Source organism: Entelurus aequoreus, linkage group LG25, assembly GCF_033978785.1.
Source record: "Entelurus aequoreus isolate RoL-2023_Sb linkage group LG25, RoL_Eaeq_v1.1, whole genome shotgun sequence".
Lineage (NCBI taxonomy): Eukaryota > Metazoa > Chordata > Actinopteri > Syngnathiformes > Syngnathidae > Entelurus > Entelurus aequoreus.
In genome coordinates, this window is record NC_084755.1 from 3,261,184 (window position 1) to 3,281,834 (window position 20,651).

At 40.4% G+C, this 20,651-nt stretch overlaps 2 protein-coding genes across 6 annotated transcripts in view; one reads left to right on the plus strand and one right to left on the minus strand.

Annotated features, from left to right (window-relative positions):
• arhgap17b (Rho GTPase activating protein 17b) overlaps positions 1-6,365 on the plus strand; it is a 67,818-nt gene extending 61,453 nt beyond the window's left edge. For 2 of the 4 annotated variants that reach the window (XM_062036547.1, XM_062036550.1), the window contains one exon: positions 383-6,364. In XM_062036547.1, the coding sequence (XP_061892531.1) occupies positions 383-522 (140 nt within the window). In that variant the 3' untranslated portion in view covers positions 523-6,364. Of the gene's footprint in view, positions 1-382 lie in introns of all 4 variants that reach the window. The other 2 variants (XM_062036549.1, XM_062036548.1) reach the window with 2 other exon arrangements.
• Positions 6,366-7,565: 1,200 nt separating this feature from the next.
• slc5a11 (solute carrier family 5 member 11) overlaps positions 7,566-20,651 on the minus strand; it is a 28,625-nt gene continuing 15,539 nt past the window's right edge. The window contains exons 8-15 of one of the 2 annotated variants that reach the window (XM_062036774.1): positions 14,996-15,201; positions 13,416-13,551; positions 11,650-11,757; positions 11,439-11,589; positions 11,204-11,372; positions 8,389-8,604; positions 8,192-8,315; positions 7,566-8,117 (exon numbers count right to left, since the gene is read on the minus strand). In XM_062036774.1, coding sequence (XP_061892758.1) covers positions 7,894-8,117; positions 8,192-8,315; positions 8,389-8,604; positions 11,204-11,372; positions 11,439-11,589; positions 11,650-11,757; positions 13,416-13,551; positions 14,996-15,201 — 1,334 coding nt within the window. In that variant the 3' untranslated portion in view covers positions 7,566-7,893. The remainder of the gene's footprint in view (positions 8,118-8,191; positions 8,316-8,388; positions 8,605-11,203; positions 11,373-11,438; positions 11,590-11,649; positions 11,758-13,415; positions 13,552-14,995; positions 15,202-20,651) is intronic. The other variant, XM_062036775.1, reaches the window with a different exon arrangement.

A 20,651-nucleotide genomic window follows, 5' to 3' on the forward strand; every position in this document is an offset into this window, starting at 1 on the left:
TTAACATTGCTGTATGTATACTTTTGACCCTCACATTTTCAGTAGACCCATAATAAATTCATAAAAGAAGCAAACTTCATGAATGTTTGTTGTGACCAACAAGTATGTGCTCCAATCACTACATCACAAAAAAATAGAAATGATTGGAAACTCAAGACAGCCATGACATTATGTTCTTTACAAGTGTATGTACACTTTTGACCAGGACTGTATCTAGATAGAACCTATTAGAAGTAAGCATGGTTTTGTCTCGCTACGTAACCCCGCTGTCCAAACAAACTAACCTCAACCTTAGTTTGTAATGTGTGACAAAACTAAAACGACTGCCTGAGTGAAGATGAGCTGCATTGTAATGGAAGCTGTCCTTCCTGTCATGTTTCAGACAGCGGCCTGGTCATAAAGGGCATTGGGCGAGCCTGGAACCCAGAGGTGATGGAGGGCCAACAAGATGGTCCCCCTGCTCAGAACCAAAAAAAGCCCACCCCTGACCCCAGTCAGCAGCCAGAGAGCACCTGCCTGTGAGCGTCCATTGAGGTCAGGACATCAAGACTTCATGTTGGCTAATTAAAAAACAAACAAAACAAAAAAAAGGGTCCAGAGGACGTTTTTGTAGATTCAATAAGGCTTTGTTGGCAGTCTTAACAGGTTTGATAGTGTTTTTTAATTATTATTCATTTATTTAAAAGGGGCTGTTTTGCAGCATTTATACGGATGCAGAGAGGGCCCCAATTTCCCAGTGTTGTAAGCATTATACCTCACCCTACTTAGGCTTTTATCACGTAATGACAACACCCGTACGTAACATGCACACACATTGGCTTTGTGTGTGGTCAGCTAATGACAGCCATTTAGCTACCAACGCTAGCTATCATTTAATATATACACTACCGTTCAAAAGTTTGGGGTCACCCAAACAATTTTGTGGAATAGCCTTCATTTCTAAGAACAAGAATAGACTGTCGAGTTTCAGATGAAAGTTCTCTTTTTCTGGCCATTTTGAGCGTTTAATTGACCCCACAAATGTGATGCTCCAGAAACTCAATCTGCTCAAAGGAAGGTCAGTTTTGTAGCTTCTGTAACGAGCTAAAGTGTTTTCAGATGTGTGAACATGATTGCACAAGGGTTTTCTAATCATCAATTAGCCTTCTGAGCCAATGAGCAAACACATTGTACCATTAGAACACTGGAGTGATAGTTGCTGGAAATGGGCCTCTATACACCTATGTAGATATTGCACCAAAAAGCAGACATATGCAGCTAGAATAGTCATTTACCACATTAGCAATGTATAGAGTGTATTTCTTTAAAGTTAAGACTAGTTTAAAGTTATCTTCATTGAAAAGTACAGTGCTTTTCCTTCAAAAATAAGGACATTTCAATGTGACCCCAAACTTTTGAACGGTAGTGTATATATATTGGATCATAACATGTCTGAAAATGGTTTGTGGCTTCTCTGGGACTACGGTGGTGTACGTGCGGACAAGATGGCGGTGAGCGACATGCATGAGCGCCAAACAAATTCCTCAGACCGACGTGCAATTTTTACCAATATAGACATTAAATTTAAAAAATTTAAAAAGTCGAACCACTTATGGTAACATAGGCTAACTCAGTGTTTTTCAACCAGTGTGCCGTGGGAAATTATGCAACTTCACCTAATTTATCCCAAAAATATTTTTTGCATTACAATCAGCCAATAATGTGCCGTTGCTTATGCTAGGTTCACACCAACGGCACTTTGACGGCGCTTTAAAGCGGCATGCAAAGCGGCGTTATAGCGTAACAAAGCGTGATTAAAGCGTGAGGGTCGTAATGGATGGTGGGAAAGCTTGTAGTGAAGCGGGACACGCGGCAAGTTCGCCAAAATTTTTTAAACAGTTTCAAAAAATTCTGCGCTCTGTCAAGAATGGAATAAAGCGCCGAGAGCGTATGAAAGCGTGAAAAAGCGTGACAAAGCTCAGCAAAACTTGACTAAAAGCGTAGGAAAGCTTAACAGATCTTGGTTCAAAGCGCGGACCCCTACAAATAGGAAGTGACTGTGATATTGACTAGTGACATTGAAACTTTTATGTTAAACCAACACAGGATTACAAATCCATTCTCTTTTGCATCATTGCCTTTTTTATACGATGATCATTGTTTCTGTACTTCTGTTAGAGTTTGCTGTTTGATGTTGCAGTTTGACATTACTGTCTATCATTTTTCTGTATGAAAATGTTAATAATAAAGAGAATATGTTACGTTTTATAAAAGAAAGGCCTTTTATTATTTTCAACTAGCATAAGAAATGAAAGATAGATATTTATTAAGATGACAAAAATAAAAGAAATGAAGATATAAAACATAATATAACGGGAAAAAAAAGAGAAATTGAAAAAATAAATGAATATAAAAAAAGTGTGGATAATTGCCTTTTATTATTTTCAACTAGCATAAGAAATGAAAGAGATATTTATTAAGATGACAAAAATAAAAGAAATTAAGATATAAAACATAATATAACGGAAAAAAAACGAGAAATTGAAAAAATAAATTAATATAAAAAATGTGTTGATAATTGCCTTTTATTATTTTCAACTAGCATAAGAAATGAAAGATAGATATTTATTAAGATGAAAAAAATAAAAGAAATGAAGATATAAAACATAATATAACGGAAAAAAAAGAGAAATTGAAAAAATAAATGAATATAAAAAATGTGTGGAAAACAGTATACTGAGTTTTTCACATTTTTTTCTTATTTTTGTTGTAACAATGCACAACAGAGCTTGATAATCATGTCAGAGCCGGATTTAAAGCGTCAGGATCGCATCAAAGCGTAATAAAGTTCAATAAAGCGTAATAAAACGTATTAAAGCGTGATTTAAAGCGTATCAAAGCGTGAGGAACGGTAACAAAGCGGCAACTAATTCATATCAGAGCGTATCAAAGCATAACATTACTTCAGAGATCGGGATATTCGTGGAAAAATTGACAAAAATGACGGCGCTTTGCTCGCCGCTTTAAAGCGCGGCAAGCGCCGTTGGTGTGAACCAGGCATTAGTGTCTGTGCTGTGTAAAACTCGGCAGGGTAACCACGTAACACTCCATGGCAGCAGGTAGTTAATTGCTTTGTAAAAGTCGGAATGTGTGGGGCGAGACGAGGACGGTTTGTTGTGATCCCAATATGCAGACCACAGCGGGAGGCGGCGTGCAGGTAAAAAGGTGTGTCATGCTTAAACCCAAAATGAACGAAAGGGAAAGGAAAAGGCTATGCAAAACGAAAGTGAAACTGAACTGGCTACAAAGTAAACAGAGACAGAATGCTGGACGACAGCAAAAACTTACAGCATCCACAAAGTAGCATCCGTATGTGACGTGACAATCAACAATGTCCTCACAAAGAAGGATAGCAACAACATTAGTAGCCTTGCTTGCTAACACAAAGCAGGTGCGGGGAATAGCGCTAAACAGGAAGGGCCACCAAAATAAGAGCGCAAGACAAGAACTAAAGCACTACACACAGGAGGACACCAACAAACTCAAAATAAGGCACGACGACCTGGTGGAGTTTACATTTTTTAACCTTTTCTGCTGGTGGTGTGCCTCCGGATTTTTTTTAAGACAAAAATGTGCCTTGCCTCAAAAAAGGTTGAAAAACACTGGGCTGACTGGCAGTATTCTTGTTATATTTTTTGGGATTAAAAAAAATGTAACGTCGAGCAGGTTGGAAACAGCTCTTTTAACGATGGCTGACAATTAAAATGGAAAGGACCAAAGAAATAACCAAAGTTCATAAAACGATGCTGGTTGGTGTTGACCAAATCTTTAGGCAAAAGTGCAATATTAAGTGCAGTTTGTCTTCTAGAGCAGTGTTTTTCAACCACTGTGCTGTGACACAGTCTGCTGTGCCGTGGGAGATTATCTCATTTCACCTAATTGGGTTAAAAATAGTTTTTACAAACCAGGAATTATTATAATTTGCAAATATTGTGCCGTTGTTGAGTGTCGGTGCTGTCTAGAGCAGAGTCACCGCAATACTTTTCCATATCAGTAGGTGGCAGCAGGTAGCTGATTGCTTTGTTGTCGTGATCCCAACATGCATACGACAGCGGGTCAAACGGTATCTAATGCTTAAACCAAAAGTAAACAAAAGGGGAGTGCCACTAAGAAAAGGCATTGAAGCTTAGGGAAGGCAATGCACAACGAAACTAAAACTGAACTGGCTGCTAAGTAAACAAACAGAATGCTGGACGACAGCAAAGACTTACAGCGCATGGAGCTGAGAAGGCGTCCACAAAGTACATCCAAACATGACATGACAATCAACAAAGAATAGCAACAACTTAAATAGTCTTGATTGCTAAAACGAAGCAGGTGCGAGGAATAGCGCTTAAAGCAGACCTGGGCAAATTAAGGCCCGGGGGCCACATGCGGCCCGTTAAGCTTTTCAATCTGGCCCGCCGGACATTCCTAAATCATTTTTTTTTAGATCTTTAAGATGGAAAGTGTAGCTGCCATTATGATGTGCAGTCATGTTTTCTAATGACCGGAAGTCTTGAACTATACTAAGTAGAGATGTCCGATAAGATCGGACTGCCGATATTATCGGCCGATAAATGCTTTAAAATGTAATATTGGAAATTATCGGTATCGTGTTTTTTATTATCGGTATCGTTTTTTAATTTCATTTATTTTATTTTTTTACTAAATCCACATAAAAAACACAAGATACACTTACAATTAGTGCACCAACCCAAAAAACCTCCCTCCCCCATTTACACTCATTCACACAAAAGGGTTGTTTCTTTCTGTTATTAATATTCTGCTTCCTACATTATATATCAATATATATCAATACAGTCTGCAAGGGATACAGTCCGTAAGCACACATGATTGTGCGTGCTGCTGGTCCACTAATAATACTAACCTTTAACAGTTAGTGTTACTCATTTTCATTAATTACTAGTTTCTATGTAACTGTTTTTGTATTGTTTTACTTTCTTTTTTATTCAAGAAAATATTTTTAATTTATTTATCTTATTATTATTATTTTTTTAAAAGGACCTTATGTTCACCATACCTGGTTGTCCAAATTAGGCATAATAATGTGTTAATTCCACGACTGTATATATCGGTATCGGTTGATATCGGTATCAGTAATTAAAGAGTTGGACAATATCGGAATATCGGATATCGGCAAAAAGCCATTATCGGACATCCCTAATACTAAGTCTTTCAATGGTTGGAATCTGCACTTTTGCATGATATACTAGTTACTATGGTATCTAATTAGTTACTATAGTAATGCAAGTCACAGCAGCTCAGACGAGGCACCAAGCAGTGTGGGTGGGGAGTGTTTCCACAGAGTGTTTCCAGAGCCTGAAATGTGGGTGTCAGGGACGGATGCGGAATGAGATTTTTACAACAAAGTTCTACAGCTTAGTGATATATCACATATATCAGATAGTAGGTGTTTTTTTTTTACCCTTGGCAATCATATTTTGCTGTGTTTGTACATGTGGATGGAGAGGGGGTGTGACGTTCAAATGTTGTCAATATTCAGTGTTTTATCCTTCATAGTTAATATTGTAAATCTCACATACTTTATTTTCATGTACATTCTGGCTGTCTCATTCAGTAAAAAAACAATTTAAAATTCCATTCTGTTTTTAAGGCGGTCTATCATAACGTTTTTAAGGCGGTCTGTCATGACGTTTTTAAGGCGGTCTATCATAACGTTTTTAAGGCGGTCTGTCATGACGTTTTTAGCTTTCAATCAGACTTTATTGTGAGGTAAATAATACCGGCCCCCAGACACATTTTTTTCTCTAAATTTGGCCCCCCCGAGTCAAAATAATTGCCCAGGCCTGGCTTAAAGGAAGACATGAACAGTACACCTACTTTGAGACAAGAGCTATATATTGATGCATGCTTGGTTACGCTTTAAAGTCATATCCAACAATTGCGACAACAACTTTTTACTGTCAATATCGGCTGCTGAGTTTAATTTTTTAATGTTTTCTGCTGGTGGTGAGCCTCCGGATTTTTTAAGTGGAAAAAAATGTGACTTGGCTTAAAAAAGGTTGCAAAACACGGTTCTAGAGCACACATTAGAGGTTCAGTACATATTGTCGTACAATGACCTCACATTTTCAACTGATTTGAGGATATCTTATTATTAAAAGGTTTTCTATATTTAAAAATAGTATTTTTGTTAATGCTGGCAAATGACCAATTCTTCTCCAGCTTAAAGCTTTGACCAAATATATTGAAAGCTTTTATACAGATTGTTTCTTTACAGCGTTTGTTCTGCTGCACATATGACATATTCATGTTGTGATGCATCCCTCAATAAACTTTGTTCCACATTTTGCAACCTTGTAGCTTCTTGGAAAACACTTTGAAAGTCCTCTTTATCTGCTACACTAGGCCCGGACTACCGTATTTCCTCAAATAAAGACCTCCACTTGAATAGATACCCAACATACCTTAAATAAAAACCTCTTTGTTCTCCTGGGAAACAGAATATTATCACAAACAGCCTGCAGAGCCGCCCTGGCATCTGTAAAGCTGTGATGTTACAGCTGCACGAGAGGTGGGAATCTTTGGGCACCTCACGATTCGATTACGGAGCTACGATTAGATTAAAAATCGATTATTGATGCATTTTTATGTATAAAAAAAAGTCTCCTTTCGGCTTCCTACCCACCGTCTTTCATTTCTGCTGAGCTTTTATGTCTTCTTACTTACTAAATCAGGCACAGTAACAATCTAAATGTTATGTCATCACTGCACCTTAACGTAATCTGAACACATATACATATATATATATATATATACATATATATATATATATATACATATATATATATATATACATATATATATACATATATATATATATACTTATATATATATATACATATATATATATATACATATATATATATATACATATATATATATACATATATATATATATACATATATATATATATACATATATATATATACATATATATATATATACACATATATATATATACATATATATATACATATATATATATATACATATATATACACATATATATATATACATATATATATACATATATATATATACATATATATATATACATATATATACACATATATATATATATATATATACATATATATATATATATACATATATATATATATATATATATATATATATATATATATATATATATATATATATATATATATATATATATATATATATATATATATATATATATATATATAATTCAGCAACTTACTAAATGCATTATTTGTTGTAACAAGTCATTTTCTAAATTTTTAATAAAATGTAACATTTTTGACAAACACCACAGAGAAGACCCAGGAACGTTGGGGAGATTATGTCTCCCGGCCTGCCCCTGAACGCCTCGGGACTACTTGGGAGGAGCTGGACTAAGTGGCTGGGGAGAGGGAGGTTTGGGCTTCTTAACTTAGGCTGTTGCCCCCGCGACCCGACCTCAGATATGCGGAATGAGAAGGATGTATTTTTGACAAACAAAAACAAATTAAAGGGTCATCTGAATATTTAATTATAAAAATAGTTTTTTCTACAAACATCCATCTTAATTGTTTATTATTATTATTGATAAATATTTCAATGTATAATGAATAACTTATTACATTACTGAAATGGATCCTTATATACATTCTGAATAAAAATATACAAATTTAAAACCCGTATTACACATTTAGAGAGAGAAAAACGCCAAATTTGAGTAAAAATGATTTAAAAAAACAGCTTTACCAACAAGAACCCGGCAAGAAGGCGCTGTCATAGAAGATGAGTTATAAAGGCTACACAACCTTAAAGTCCAAAAGGCTCCTCTTTCCTTCCAGAAGTCCTCAGGCCCAGTAGCCGATGACAAAAGCAGCCACAGAGAGACAGATGATCAGGTTTGCGTTCACCAGATGCTGCAGACACGGATTTTCCTCCAGTTTGTTGCGTTCAGGTTCTGCAGGAATCTCCGGCATCTTCTGTCCTTCCTTTGTTGTGGTGTCCATGCCACACAGCCAGTAGAGGGCAGACACCAGCCTGGATGGACGTCTCCCACTGGGCGTTGTTGACTCTACAGGGTGGATGTTGGAGAACAGATGAAGACTCAGACCTGGACAAGCGATTCCATAGAAGGACAAGAAAAACCTCTTCTCTCGCTGCTCTCGTCTGGTCTTCCTGCTACCTCGGCCGTCTGAGGCGTGACCAACTCAGAGTTGAGCTCTTTGCGCTCCACGTGGACAAATCGTGTGAACCAAGTCAGACCATTAATCTGGGAAAAGAAAATGGAGTAAATGCTGTGGTTTTTGTGCCCGACTAGTGACTCCGAACACAAGCGGTCTGACCTGCTCTGCTGTGGGCTCCTCTGTGGCCAGACTGACTCCCACCACCACCACCAGCGTGATGAGGGACAGAACTACGGAGAAGTACAGGTAATGGACGTCTTTGATCACGGCGGGCCTGTTGTCGCGCTCGAAGCAGAGGGGGGCCGGGTAGATGAAGTCCAGCAGCATGCGCATGCAGCCCACCAGCAGGCCCACCACCAGGCCCCAGAATGCACCCTGTTGGCGGGAGAGGAAGGTGACCATACCGTGTGGTATGTTAATTGTTATTAGGACACCTCGATGTGTGAGGTGAAAGACTACAAGAGTTGTGTCCATTTGTGAGGTCAGGAGTCACACCGAAGGTGGTTGAGGTCAGGGCTCTTGATTATTTTGCGCCTACACTGCTAAAAGTCAGTGTTCAAAAACAAGAAAAAAAATTACTAAAATGAGGGGTATTTTATTTGAACTAAGCAAAATTATCTGCCAATAGAACAAGTAAAATGAGCTAACCTCAATGAACCCAAAAATAGCTTAAAATAAGTATATTCTCACTAATAACAAGTGCACTTTTCTTGGTAGAAAAAAAAAGAAATTTTTGCTCAATATGTTGAAAAATATTCTTAAGCAAAAGTGCCATTATCTTGACATAATGATATGCGCTCGGCATCATGATTTTTTTTTTTCATGCTGGAAATAAGAAATTATTACTTTGAAAAAGTAGTTTTATACTTGTGAGTGTTGATGACACAACAGTTGATATTCTAGTTTCAAGCATGTTTTACTCAATATAGGTCATAACATCTCAGCAACAAGCTGTAATATCTTACTGACATCATTTAGGAGCAAAAACACTTAAAACAAGTAAAACACTCTAACATCAAATCTGCTTAGTGAGAAGAATGATCTTATCAGACAGAAAATAAGCAAATATCACCCTTATTTGACATATTTAATGTGACTTAGATTTCTGTTTTTGCAGTGTAGATTTATGATCAAAATATTTTGGTTATTTTGTTCAATTAAACTGCACAATTTTTGCAGAATTTATGGTCATCTTATTTGAACCTTTTACTGCTTTTATGGTAATTAATGCTAGTAAAGAAATGTATGTAGGAAATTGGCAATTGCTAATTGAAATCATACATTATTATACTGTAGAAATCCATTTTTAAAAATAACTTTTTTTGATGTGTATAATTTGAAAGTTGTTACCAAGGTATTACTTTACATTTTAATCGTCTTATTTTTTTCAATATATATTTTTTAAATCCACTCAAAATGCCTTTTCTATTTTTTTTTATCATTTTGCTTTTATAAAATCACTTTTTTTTTTAATATGCTAAAACTTCATTTCGCAAGGTTTTATTAAGGTATAAACTTTAATTCCAATTGTATTAAAGTTTTATTATTTTTATTTTATTTTAACAAAACACTTATTTAAAAATTGTTTTTTTAATGTGCAGGTTATTACCAAAGTACAACCTTTAATTCCAATTGTATTACCATTTTAATATACAGTACAGGCCAAACATTTGGACACACCTTCTCCTCATTCAGTGTGTTTTCTTTATTTTCATGACTATTTACATTGTAGATTGTCACAGAAGGCATCAAAAACTATGAAACCTGTGAAGTGAAAACCATTTCAGGTGACTACCTCTTGAAGCCCATCGAGAGAATGCCAAGAGTGTGCAAAGCAGTAATCAGAGCAAAGGGTGGCTATTTTGAAGAAACTAGAATATAAAACATGTTTTCAGTTATTTCACCTTTTTTTTTTTGTCAAGTACATAACTCCACGTGTTCATTCATAGTTTTCATGTGACAATCTACAATGTAAATAGTCATGAAAATAAAGAAAATGCATTGAATGTGTCCAAACTTTTGGCCTGTACTGTATATTTTTTGAAATCCACTCAAAATGCTCCCATTAGAACTTTTTCTATTTTTTGTTATCATTTTGCTTTTATAAAATCACTTTTTTTTTCTTTTTTTTTTTTTAAATGCTAAAACTTAATTTGCAAGGTTTTATTAAGGTATAACCTTTAATTCCAATTGTATTACTTTTTCCATATATAGTTTTTAATACACCCCCAAAAATGTTTTTTCCTTTTTTTATTTATTTTTTTTATTTTGATTTCATCAAATCTCTTATTTTTAAATGCCAAAACATTTTATGTGCAAGTTATTACCAAGGTACAACCTTCAATTCCAATTGTATTTACCGTTTGAATATATATTAGACTTAGACACATTTTAATGATCCACAAGGGAAATTGTTCCACACAGTAGCTCAGTTACAAAGGATGGAAAGGATAATGCAGGTATTAAGTAGACAAAAAATGTACCATAGTAGCAATATAAAATATAACGTGTAATATTTACATATTATATATACAGTATATAATAATAATAATACCTGGGATTTATATAGCGCTTTTCTAAGTACCCAAAGTCACTATATACTGATATATTATATTTTATATAATATATACTGATATATTATATTTTATATAATATATACTGATATATTTTATATAATATATACTGATATATTATATTTTATATAATATATGCTGATATATTATATTTTATATAATATATACAATATATTATACAGTATATAATATATACTGATATATTATATTTTATATAATATATACAATATATTATACAGTATATAATATCAAAGCACTTTATTTTGAAATGCTGAATATGAAATAAATACAAAAATGTTGAATGAAAATGTATCTTAACTTGTAGCATTGAATTATAGTTTATGTTATTGTATTTTCTCTTGCTAATGAAAGGTGGCTAATTGTGTCTAAAGAGATGCTACCTTCTCGTTAGTCCTCTTCCAGAAGCATCCCATGAGGAAGACGATGGAGACGGGCGGCTGCAGGTTGGTGCTGATGGCCTGGATGTAGATGAAGAGCTGCCCGCCCTGACTGGCTTGGACCACAGGAATCCACAGTATGGACGCCACCACCAGCACCAGCACAAACACTCTAGAAGGTGTTCAAAAACCACTTCTGCTCAATTCCACAGGACTTTGGTGTGGAGTGAAGGTTTACCTGCCCACGATCATGAGCTCCCACTCGGACGCGCTGGAGCGGAACGTCTTCCACAGGTCCATGGTGAAGATGGTGCTGGCGCTGTTAAAGATGGAGGTGAGTGAGGAGACGAGAGCGGCGATCATCACCGCCATCATCAGACCTCGCAGGCCTGAGGGACGTAGGAGCAGCTTTTAGAGGCCGAGAAGGCCAAACAGGAAGTGGAACTAACCTGCGGGGAGCAACTCCATGACCAGTCTGACGTAGGCGGTGTCCGTACATCCTACTGGGTTACCACAGATCTGCGTACACAACGTAGGATCTGCACACGCCACATCATCTGCAGGCCCCGTTAATAACACTTTAATAGCGTGTCGGATCTGCACACGCCACATCATCTGCAGGCCCCGTTAATAACACTTTAATAGCGTGTCGGATCTGCGCACGCCACATCATCTGCAGGCCCCGTTAATAACACTTTAAAGGCCTACTGAAATGAATTTTTTTTATTTAAACGGGGATAGCAGATCTATTCTATGTGTCATACTTGATCATTTCGCGATATTGCCATATTTTTGCTGAAAGGATTTAGTAGAGAACGTCGCCGATAAAGTTCGCAACTTTTGGTCGCTGATATAAAAAAAGCCTTGCCTATACCGGAAGTAGCGTGACGTCACAGGTTGAAAGGCTCCTCACATTTCCCCATTGTTTACACCAGCAGCGAGAGCGATTCGGACCGAGAAAGCGACGATTACCCCATTAATTTGAGCCAGGATGAAAGATTCGTGGATGAGGAACGTGAGAGTGAAGGACTAGAGTGCAGTGCAGGACGTATATTTTTTCGCTCTGACCTTAACTTAGGTACAAGGTCTCATTGGATTCCACACTTTCTCCTTTTTCTATTGTGGATCACGGATTTGTATTTTAAACCACCTCGGATACTATATCCTCTTGAAAATGAGAGTCGAGAACCCGAAATGGACATTCACAGTGACTCTTATCTCCACGACAATACATCGGCGAAGCACTTTAGCTACTGAGCTAACGTGATAGAAACAAAATAAATAAGCCCCTGACTGGAAGGATAGACAGAAGATCAACAATACTATTAAACCATGGACATGTAACTACACGGTTAATGCTTTCCATTCCTGGCGAAGCTTAACAATGCTGTTGCTAACGACGCCATTGAAGCTAACTTAGCTCCGGGACCTCACAGTGCTATGCTAAAAACATTAGCGCTCCACCTACGTCAGCCAGCCCTCATCTGCTCATCAACACCCGTGCTCACCTGCGTTCCAGCGATCGACGGCGCGACGAAGGACTTCACCCGATCATCGATGCGGTCGGCGGCTAGCGTCGGATAGCGCGTCTGCTATCCATCTCAAAGTCCTCCTGGTTGTGTTGCTGCAGCCAGCCGCTAATACACCGATCCCACCTACAGCTTTCTTCTTTGCAGTCTTCATTGTTCATTAAACAAATTGCAAAAGATTTACCAACACAGATGTCCAGAATACTGTGGAATTTTGCAATGAAAACAGAGCTTTTTTGTATTAGATTCAATGTGTCCGAATCCCGTTTCAACCATTGACGTCACGCGCATACGTCATCATACATAGACGTTTTCAAGCGGAAGTTTAGCGGGAAATTTAAAATGTCACTTTATAAGTTAACCCGGCCGTATTGGCATGTGTTGCAATGTTAAGATTTCATCATTGATATATAAACTATCAGGCTGCGTGGTCGCTAGTAGTGGCTTTCAGTAGGCCTTTAATGGGCCACATGTGGCTCCCAAGCCTTAATTTGCCCAGGTGTGACTGTAGACACTAAGCAGCAAGTAACACAAATAGAGAGAAGTGGGAATTTATAGCTGCAAAAAAAAGCCATTATTTTGACTTTTTGTAAAAAGGTAAATTGTAATGACCATGTCATTTAAAAAGAAAAGGAGTTTTCTAAAGTAACTGGCGCTGCTCAAATAAAAATGAAAAAAAATCCCACCTGTGTAAAGTATCCTGCTGATCATCCCGGGCAACATGATGGCGAAGAAAGGCAGAAGCTTGAGGTAAGCCGCCAGCAGAGAGCCACCTTTTGCATGAGTCAGCGTCTTGGCGGCCAGAGAACGCTGCACGATCACCTGATCAGGACCACCATGATCATCATGCATCAGGACCACCATGGTCATCATGCATCAGGACCACCATGGCAGTTAGAGAGGGGGAAGAAAGCAGTATATGAAGTATAAACCCCCAACCAGTGAAGTTGTCACGTTGTGTAAATGGTAAATAAAAAGAGAATACAATGATTTGCAAATCCTTTTCAACTTATATTCAATTGAATAGACTGCAAAGACAACATATTTAACCACAGGGGCATTTTTACCACTGTGTTACATGGCTTTTCCTTTTAACAACACTCAGTAAAGGTTTGGGAAGTGAGGAGACACATTTTTGAAGTGGAATTCTCTCCCATTCTTGCTTGATGTACAGCTTAAGTTGTTCAACAGTCCGGAGGTCTCCCTTGTGCTATTTTAGGCTTCACACATTTTCAATGGGAGTCAGGTCTGGACTACAGGCAGGCCAGTCTAGTACCCGCACTCTTTTACTATGAAGCCACGTTGATGTAACACGTGGCTTGGCATTGTCTTGCTGAAATAAGCAGGGGCGTCCATGGTAACGTTGCTTGGATGGCAACATATGTTGCTCCAAAAGCTGTATGTACCTTTCAGCATTAATGGTGCCTTCACAGATGTGTAAGTTACCCATGTCTTGGGCACTAATACACCCCCATACCATCACACATGCTGGCTTTTACACTTTGCGCCTAGAACAATCCGGATGGTTCTTTTCCTCTTTGGTCCGGCGGACACGACATCCAAAAAACAATTTGAAATGTGGACTCATCAGACCACAGAACACTTATCCACTTTGCATCAGTCCATCTTAGATGAGCTCGGGCCCAGCGAAGCCGGCGGCGTTTCTGGGCGTTGTTGATAAATTAACTTTGGCTTTGCATAGTAGAGTTTTAACTTGCACTTACAGATGTAGCGACCGACTGTAGTTACTGGCAGTGGCTTTCTGAAGTGTCCCTGAGCCCATGTGGTGATATCCTTTACACACCGATGTCGCTTTTTGATGCAGTACCGCCCGAGGGATCGACAGTCACGGGCTTTTCTCCAGATTTTCTGAACTTTTTGATGATATCACGGACCGTAGATGGTAAATTCCTTGCAATAGCTGGTTGAGAAATGTTGTTCTTAAACAATTTGCGCAGGCGTTTGTTGACAAAGTGGTGACCCTCGCCCCCGTCCTTGTTTGTGAATGACTGAGCATTTCATGGAAGCTGCTTTTATACCCAATCATGGCACCCACCTGTTCCCAATTAGCCTGTCTCACCTATGGGATGTTCCAAATAAGTGTTTGATGAGCATTCCTTCAACTTTCTCAGTCTTTTTTGCCACTTGTGCCAGCTTTTTTGAAACATGTTGCAGGCACCAAATTCCAAATGAGCTAATATTTGCAAAAAATATATAAAATGTATAGTATAATCCCTGCAGGATTTATTTGATGTCCCAGGCTCACCTGGTCCGAGCACCAGTACCACATGGAAGGAATGGACATCCCCACGATGACGCCAGGCCACGGGAGGTCAGAGGTCACGGGGTCTCGAAATATGTGGAACGCGTCCTCTCGAGGGATGCCACACGTGGAGTTGGGCACGCGCACCGACGGGATGGCGTTGGGGTAATCTGTCATCAGGGCGTTCCAACCTCCCACCTCTACAAAACCTGAACGCCAAAATGAGGAAATAAGAAGGCCCACTTACTGAAGTCCATGTCATGTAAAGGCCCACTTACTGAAGTCCATGTCATGTGAAGGTCCACTTACTGAAGTCCATGTCATGTGAAGGCCCACTTACTGAAGTCCATGTCATGTGAAGGCCCACTTACTGAAGTCCATGTCATGTGAAGGCCCACTTACTGAAGTCCATGTCGTGTGAAGGCCCGCTTACTGAAGTCCATGTCATGTGAAGGTCCACTTACTGAAGCCCATGTCGTGTGAAGGCCCACTTACTGAAGTCCATGTCATGTGAAGGCCCACTTACTGAAGCCCATGTCGTGTGAAGGCCCGCTTACTGAAGTCCATGTCATGTGAAGGCCCACTTACTGAAGTCCATGTCATGTGAAGGTCCACTTACTGAAGCCCATGTCGTGTGAAGGCCCGCTTACTGAAGCCCATGTCATGTGAAGGCCCGCTTACTGAAGTCCATGTCATGTGAAGGCCCACTTACTGAAGTCCATGTCATGTGAAGGCCCACTTACTGAAGCCCATGTCATGTGAAGGCCCACTTACTGAAGCCCATGTCATGTGAAGGCCCACTTACTGAAGTCCATGTCATGTGAAGGTCCACTTACTGAAGTCCATGTCATGTAAAGGCCCACTTACTGAAGTCCATGTCATGTGAAGGTCCACTTACTGAAGCCCATGTCATGTGAAGGCCCACTTACTGAAGTCCATGTCATGTGAAGGCCCACTTACTGAAGTCCATGTCATGTGAAGGTCCACTTACTGAAGGCCATGTCATGTGAAGGTCCACTTACTGAAGTCCATGTCATGTGAAGGACCACTTACTGAAGTCCATGTCATGTGAAGGTCCACTTACTGAAGTCCATGTCATGTGAAGGCCCACTTACTGAAGTCCATGTCATGTGAAGGTCCACTTACTGAAGTCCATGTCATGTGAAGGTCCACTTACTGAAGTCCATGTCATGTGAAGGTCCACTTACTGAAGTCCATGTCATGTGAAGGCCCACTTACTGAAGTCCATGTCATGTGAAGGCCCACTTACTGAAGTCCATGTCATGTGAAGGCCCACTTACTGAAGTCCATGTCATGTGAAGGCCCACTTACTGAAGTCCATGTCATGTGAAGGCCCACTTACTGAAGTCCATGTCATGTGAAGGTCCACTTACTGAAGTCCATGTCATGTGAAGGTCCATTTACTGAAGTCCATGTCATGTGAAGGTCCACTTACTGAAGTCCATGTCATGTGAAGGCCCACTTACTGAAGTCCATGTCATGTGAAGGTCCATTTACTGAAGTCCATGTCATGTGAAGGTCCACTTACTGAAGTCCATGTCATGTGAAGGCCCACTTACTGAAGTCCATGTCATGTGAAGGCCCACTTACTGAAGTCCATGTCATGTGAAGGCCCACTTACTGAAGTCCATGTCATGTGAAGGCCCACTTACTGAAGTCCATGTCATGTGAAGGCCCACTTACTGAAGTCCATGTCATGTGAAGGTCCACTTACTGAAGTCCATGTCATGTGAAGGTCCATTTACTGAAGTCCATGTCATGTGAAGGTCCACTTACTGAAGTCCATGTCATGTGAAGGCCCACTTACTGAAGTCCATGTCATGTGAAGGTCCATTTACTGAAGTCCATGTCATGTGAAGGTCCACTTACTGAAGTCCATGTCATGTGAAGGCCCACTTACTGAAGTCCATGTCATGTGAAGGCCCACTTACTGAAGTCCATGTCATGTGAAGGCCCACTTACTGAAGTCCATGTCATGTGAAGGCCCACTTACTGAAGTCCATGTCATGTGAAGGCCCACTTACTGAAGTCCATGTCATGTGAAGGTCCACTTACTGAAGTCCATGTCATGTGAAGGCCCACTTACTGAAGTCCATGTCATGTGAAGGCCCACTTACTGAAGTCCATGTCATGTGAAGGCCCACTTACTGAAGTCCATGTCATGTGAAGGTCCACTTACTGAAGTCCATGTCATGTGAAGGCCCACTTACTGAAGTCCATGTCATGTGAAGGCCCACTTACTGAAGTCCATGTCATGTGAAGGTCCACTTACTGAAGTCCATGTCATGTGAAGGTCCACTTACTGAAGTCCATGTCATGTGAAGGCCCACTTACTGAAGTCCATGTCATGTGAAGGCCCACTTACTGAAGTCCATGTCATGTGAAGGCCCACTTACTGAAGTCCATGTCATGTGAAGGCCCACTTACTGAAGTCCATGTCATGTGAAGGCCCACTTACTGAAGTCCATGTCATGTGAAGGCCCACTTACTGAAGTCCATGTCATGTGAAGGCCCACTTACTGAAGTCCATGTCATGTGAAGGTCCACTTACTGAAGTCCATGTCATGTGAAGGTCCACTTACTGAAGTCCATGTCATGTGAAGGTCCACTTACTGAAGTCCATGTCATGTGAAGGCCCACTTACTGAAGTCCATGTCATGTGAAGGCCCACTTACTGAAGTCCATGTCATGTGAAGGCCCACTTACTGAAGTCCATGTCATGTGAAGGCCCACTTACTGAAGTCCATGTCATGTGAAGGCCCACTTACTGAAGTCCATGTCATGTGAAGGTCCACTTACTGAAGTCCATGTCATGTGAAGGCCCACTTACTGAAGTCCATGTCATGTGAAGGCCCACTTACTGAAGTCCATGTCATGTGAAGGCCCACTTACTGAAGTCCATGTCATGTGAAGGTCCACTTACTGAAGTCCATGTCATGTGAAGGCCCACTTACTGAAGTCCATGTCATGTGAAGGCCCACTTACTGAAGTCCATGTCATGTGAAGGTCCACTTACTGAAGTCCATGTCATGTGAAGGTCCACTTACTGAAGGCCATGTCATGTGAAGGTCCACTTACTGAAGTCCATGTCATGTGAAGGACCACTTACTGAAGTCCATGTCATGTGAAGGTCCACTTACTGAAGTCCATGTCATGTGAAGGTCCACTTACTGAAGTCCATGTCATGTGAAGGCCCACTTACTGAAGTCCATGTCATGTGAAGGCCCACTTACTGAAGTCCATGTCATGTGAAGGCCCACTCACTGAAGTCCATGTCATGTGAAGGCCCACTTACTGAAGTCCATGTCGTGTGAAGGCCCACTTACTGAAGTCCATGTCGTGTGAAGGTCCACTTACTGAAGCCCATGTCATGTGAAGGCCCACTCACTGAAGTCCATGTCATGTGAAGGCCCACTTACTGAAGTCCATGTCATGTGAAGGCCCACTCACTGAAGTCCATGTCATGTGAAGGCCCACTTACTGAAGTCCATGTCATGTGAAGGCCCACTCACTGAAGTCCATGTCATGTGAAGGCCCACTTACTGAAGTCCATGTCGTGTGAAGGCCCACTTACTGAAGCCCATGTCATGTGAAGGTCCACTTACTGAAGTCCATGTCATGTGAAGGTCCACTTACTGAAGTCCATGTCATGTGAAGGTCCACTTACTGAAGTCCATGTCATGTAAAGGCCCACTTACTGAAGTCCATGTCATGTGAAGGCCCACTTACTGAAGTCCATGTCATGTGAAGGCCCACTTACTGAAGTCCATGTCATGTGAAGGCCCACTTACTGAAGTCCATGTCATGTGAAGGTCCACTTACTGAAGTCCATGTCATGTGAAGGCCCACTTACTGAAGTCCATGTCATGTGAAGGCCCACTTACTGAAGTCCATGTCATGTGAAGGCCCACTTACTGAAGTCCATGTCATGTGAAGGCCCACTTACTGAAGTCCATGTCATGTGAAGGTCCACTTACTGAAGTCCATGTCATGTGAAGGCCCACTTACTGAAGTCCATGTCATGTGAAGGTCCACTTACTGAAGTCCATGTCATGTGAAGGTCCACTTACTGAAGTCCATGTCATGTGAAGGCCCACTTACTGAAGTCCATGTCATGTGAAGGCCCACTTACTGAAGTCCATGTCATGTGAAGGCCCACTTACTGAAGTCCATGTCATGTGAAGGCCCACTTACTGAAGTCCATGTCATGTGAAGGCCCACTTACTGAAGTCCATGTCATGTGAAGGCCCACTTACTGAAGTCCATGTCATGTGAAGGTCCACTTACTGAAGTCCATGTCATGTGAAGGCCCACTTACTGAAGTCCATGTCATGTGAAGGCCCACTTACTGAAGTCCATGTCATGTGAAGGCCCACTTACTGAAGTCCATGTCATGTGAAGGCCCACTTACTGAAGTCCATGTCATGTGAAGGCCCACTTACTGAAGTCCATGTCATGTGAAGGTCCACTTACTGAAGTCCATGTCATGTGAAGGCCCACTTACTGAAGTCCATGTCATGTGAAGGCCCACTTACTGAAGTCCATGTCATGTGAAGGTCCACTTACTGAAGTCCATGTCATGTGAAGGTCCACTTACTGAAGTCCATGTCATGTGAAGGCCCACTTACTGAAGTCCATGTCATGTGAAGGCCCACTTACTGAAGTCCATGTCATGTGAAGGCCCACTTACTGAAGTCCATGTCATGTGAAGGTCCACTTACTGAAGTCCATGTCATGTGAAGGCCCACTTACTGAAGTCCATGTCATGTGAAGGCCCACTTACTGAAGTCCATGTCATGTGAAGGTCCACTTACTGAAGTCCATGTCATGTGAAGGCCCACTTACTGAAGTCCATGTCATGTGAAGGCCCACTTACTGAAGTCCATGTCATGTGAAGGCCCACTTACTGAAGTCCATGTCATGTGAAGGTCCACTTACTGAAGTCCATGTCATGTGAAGGTCCACTTACTGAAGTCCATGTCATGTGAAGGCCCACTTACTGAAGTCCATGTCATGTGAAGGTCCACTTACTGAAGTCCATGTCATGTGAAGGCCCACTTACTGAAGTCCATGTCATGTGAAGGCCCACTTACTGAAGTCCATGTCATGTGAAGGCCCACTTACTGAAGTCCATGTCATGTGAAGGCCCACTTACTGAAGTCCATGTCATGTGAAGGTCCACTTACTGAAGTCCATGTCATGTGAAGGCCCACTTACTGAAGTCCATGTCATGTGAAGGTCCACTTACTGAAGGCCATGTCATGTGAAGGTCCACTTACTGAAGTCCATGTCATGTGAAGGACCACTTACTGAAGTCCATGTCATGTGAAGGTCCACTTACTGAAGTCCATGTCATGTGAAGGACCACTTACTGAAGTCCATGTCATGTGAAGGTCCACTTACTGAAGTCCATGTCATGTGAAGGCCCACTTACTGAAGTCCATGTCATGTGAAGGCCCACTTACTGAAGTCCATGTCATGTGAAGGTCCACTTACTGAAGTCCATGTCATGTGAAGGTCCACTTACTGAAGTCCATGTCATGTGAAGGCCCACTTACTGAAGTCCATGTCATGTGAAGGCCCACTTACTGAAGTCCATGTCATGTGAAGGCCCACTTACTGAAGTCCATGTCATGTG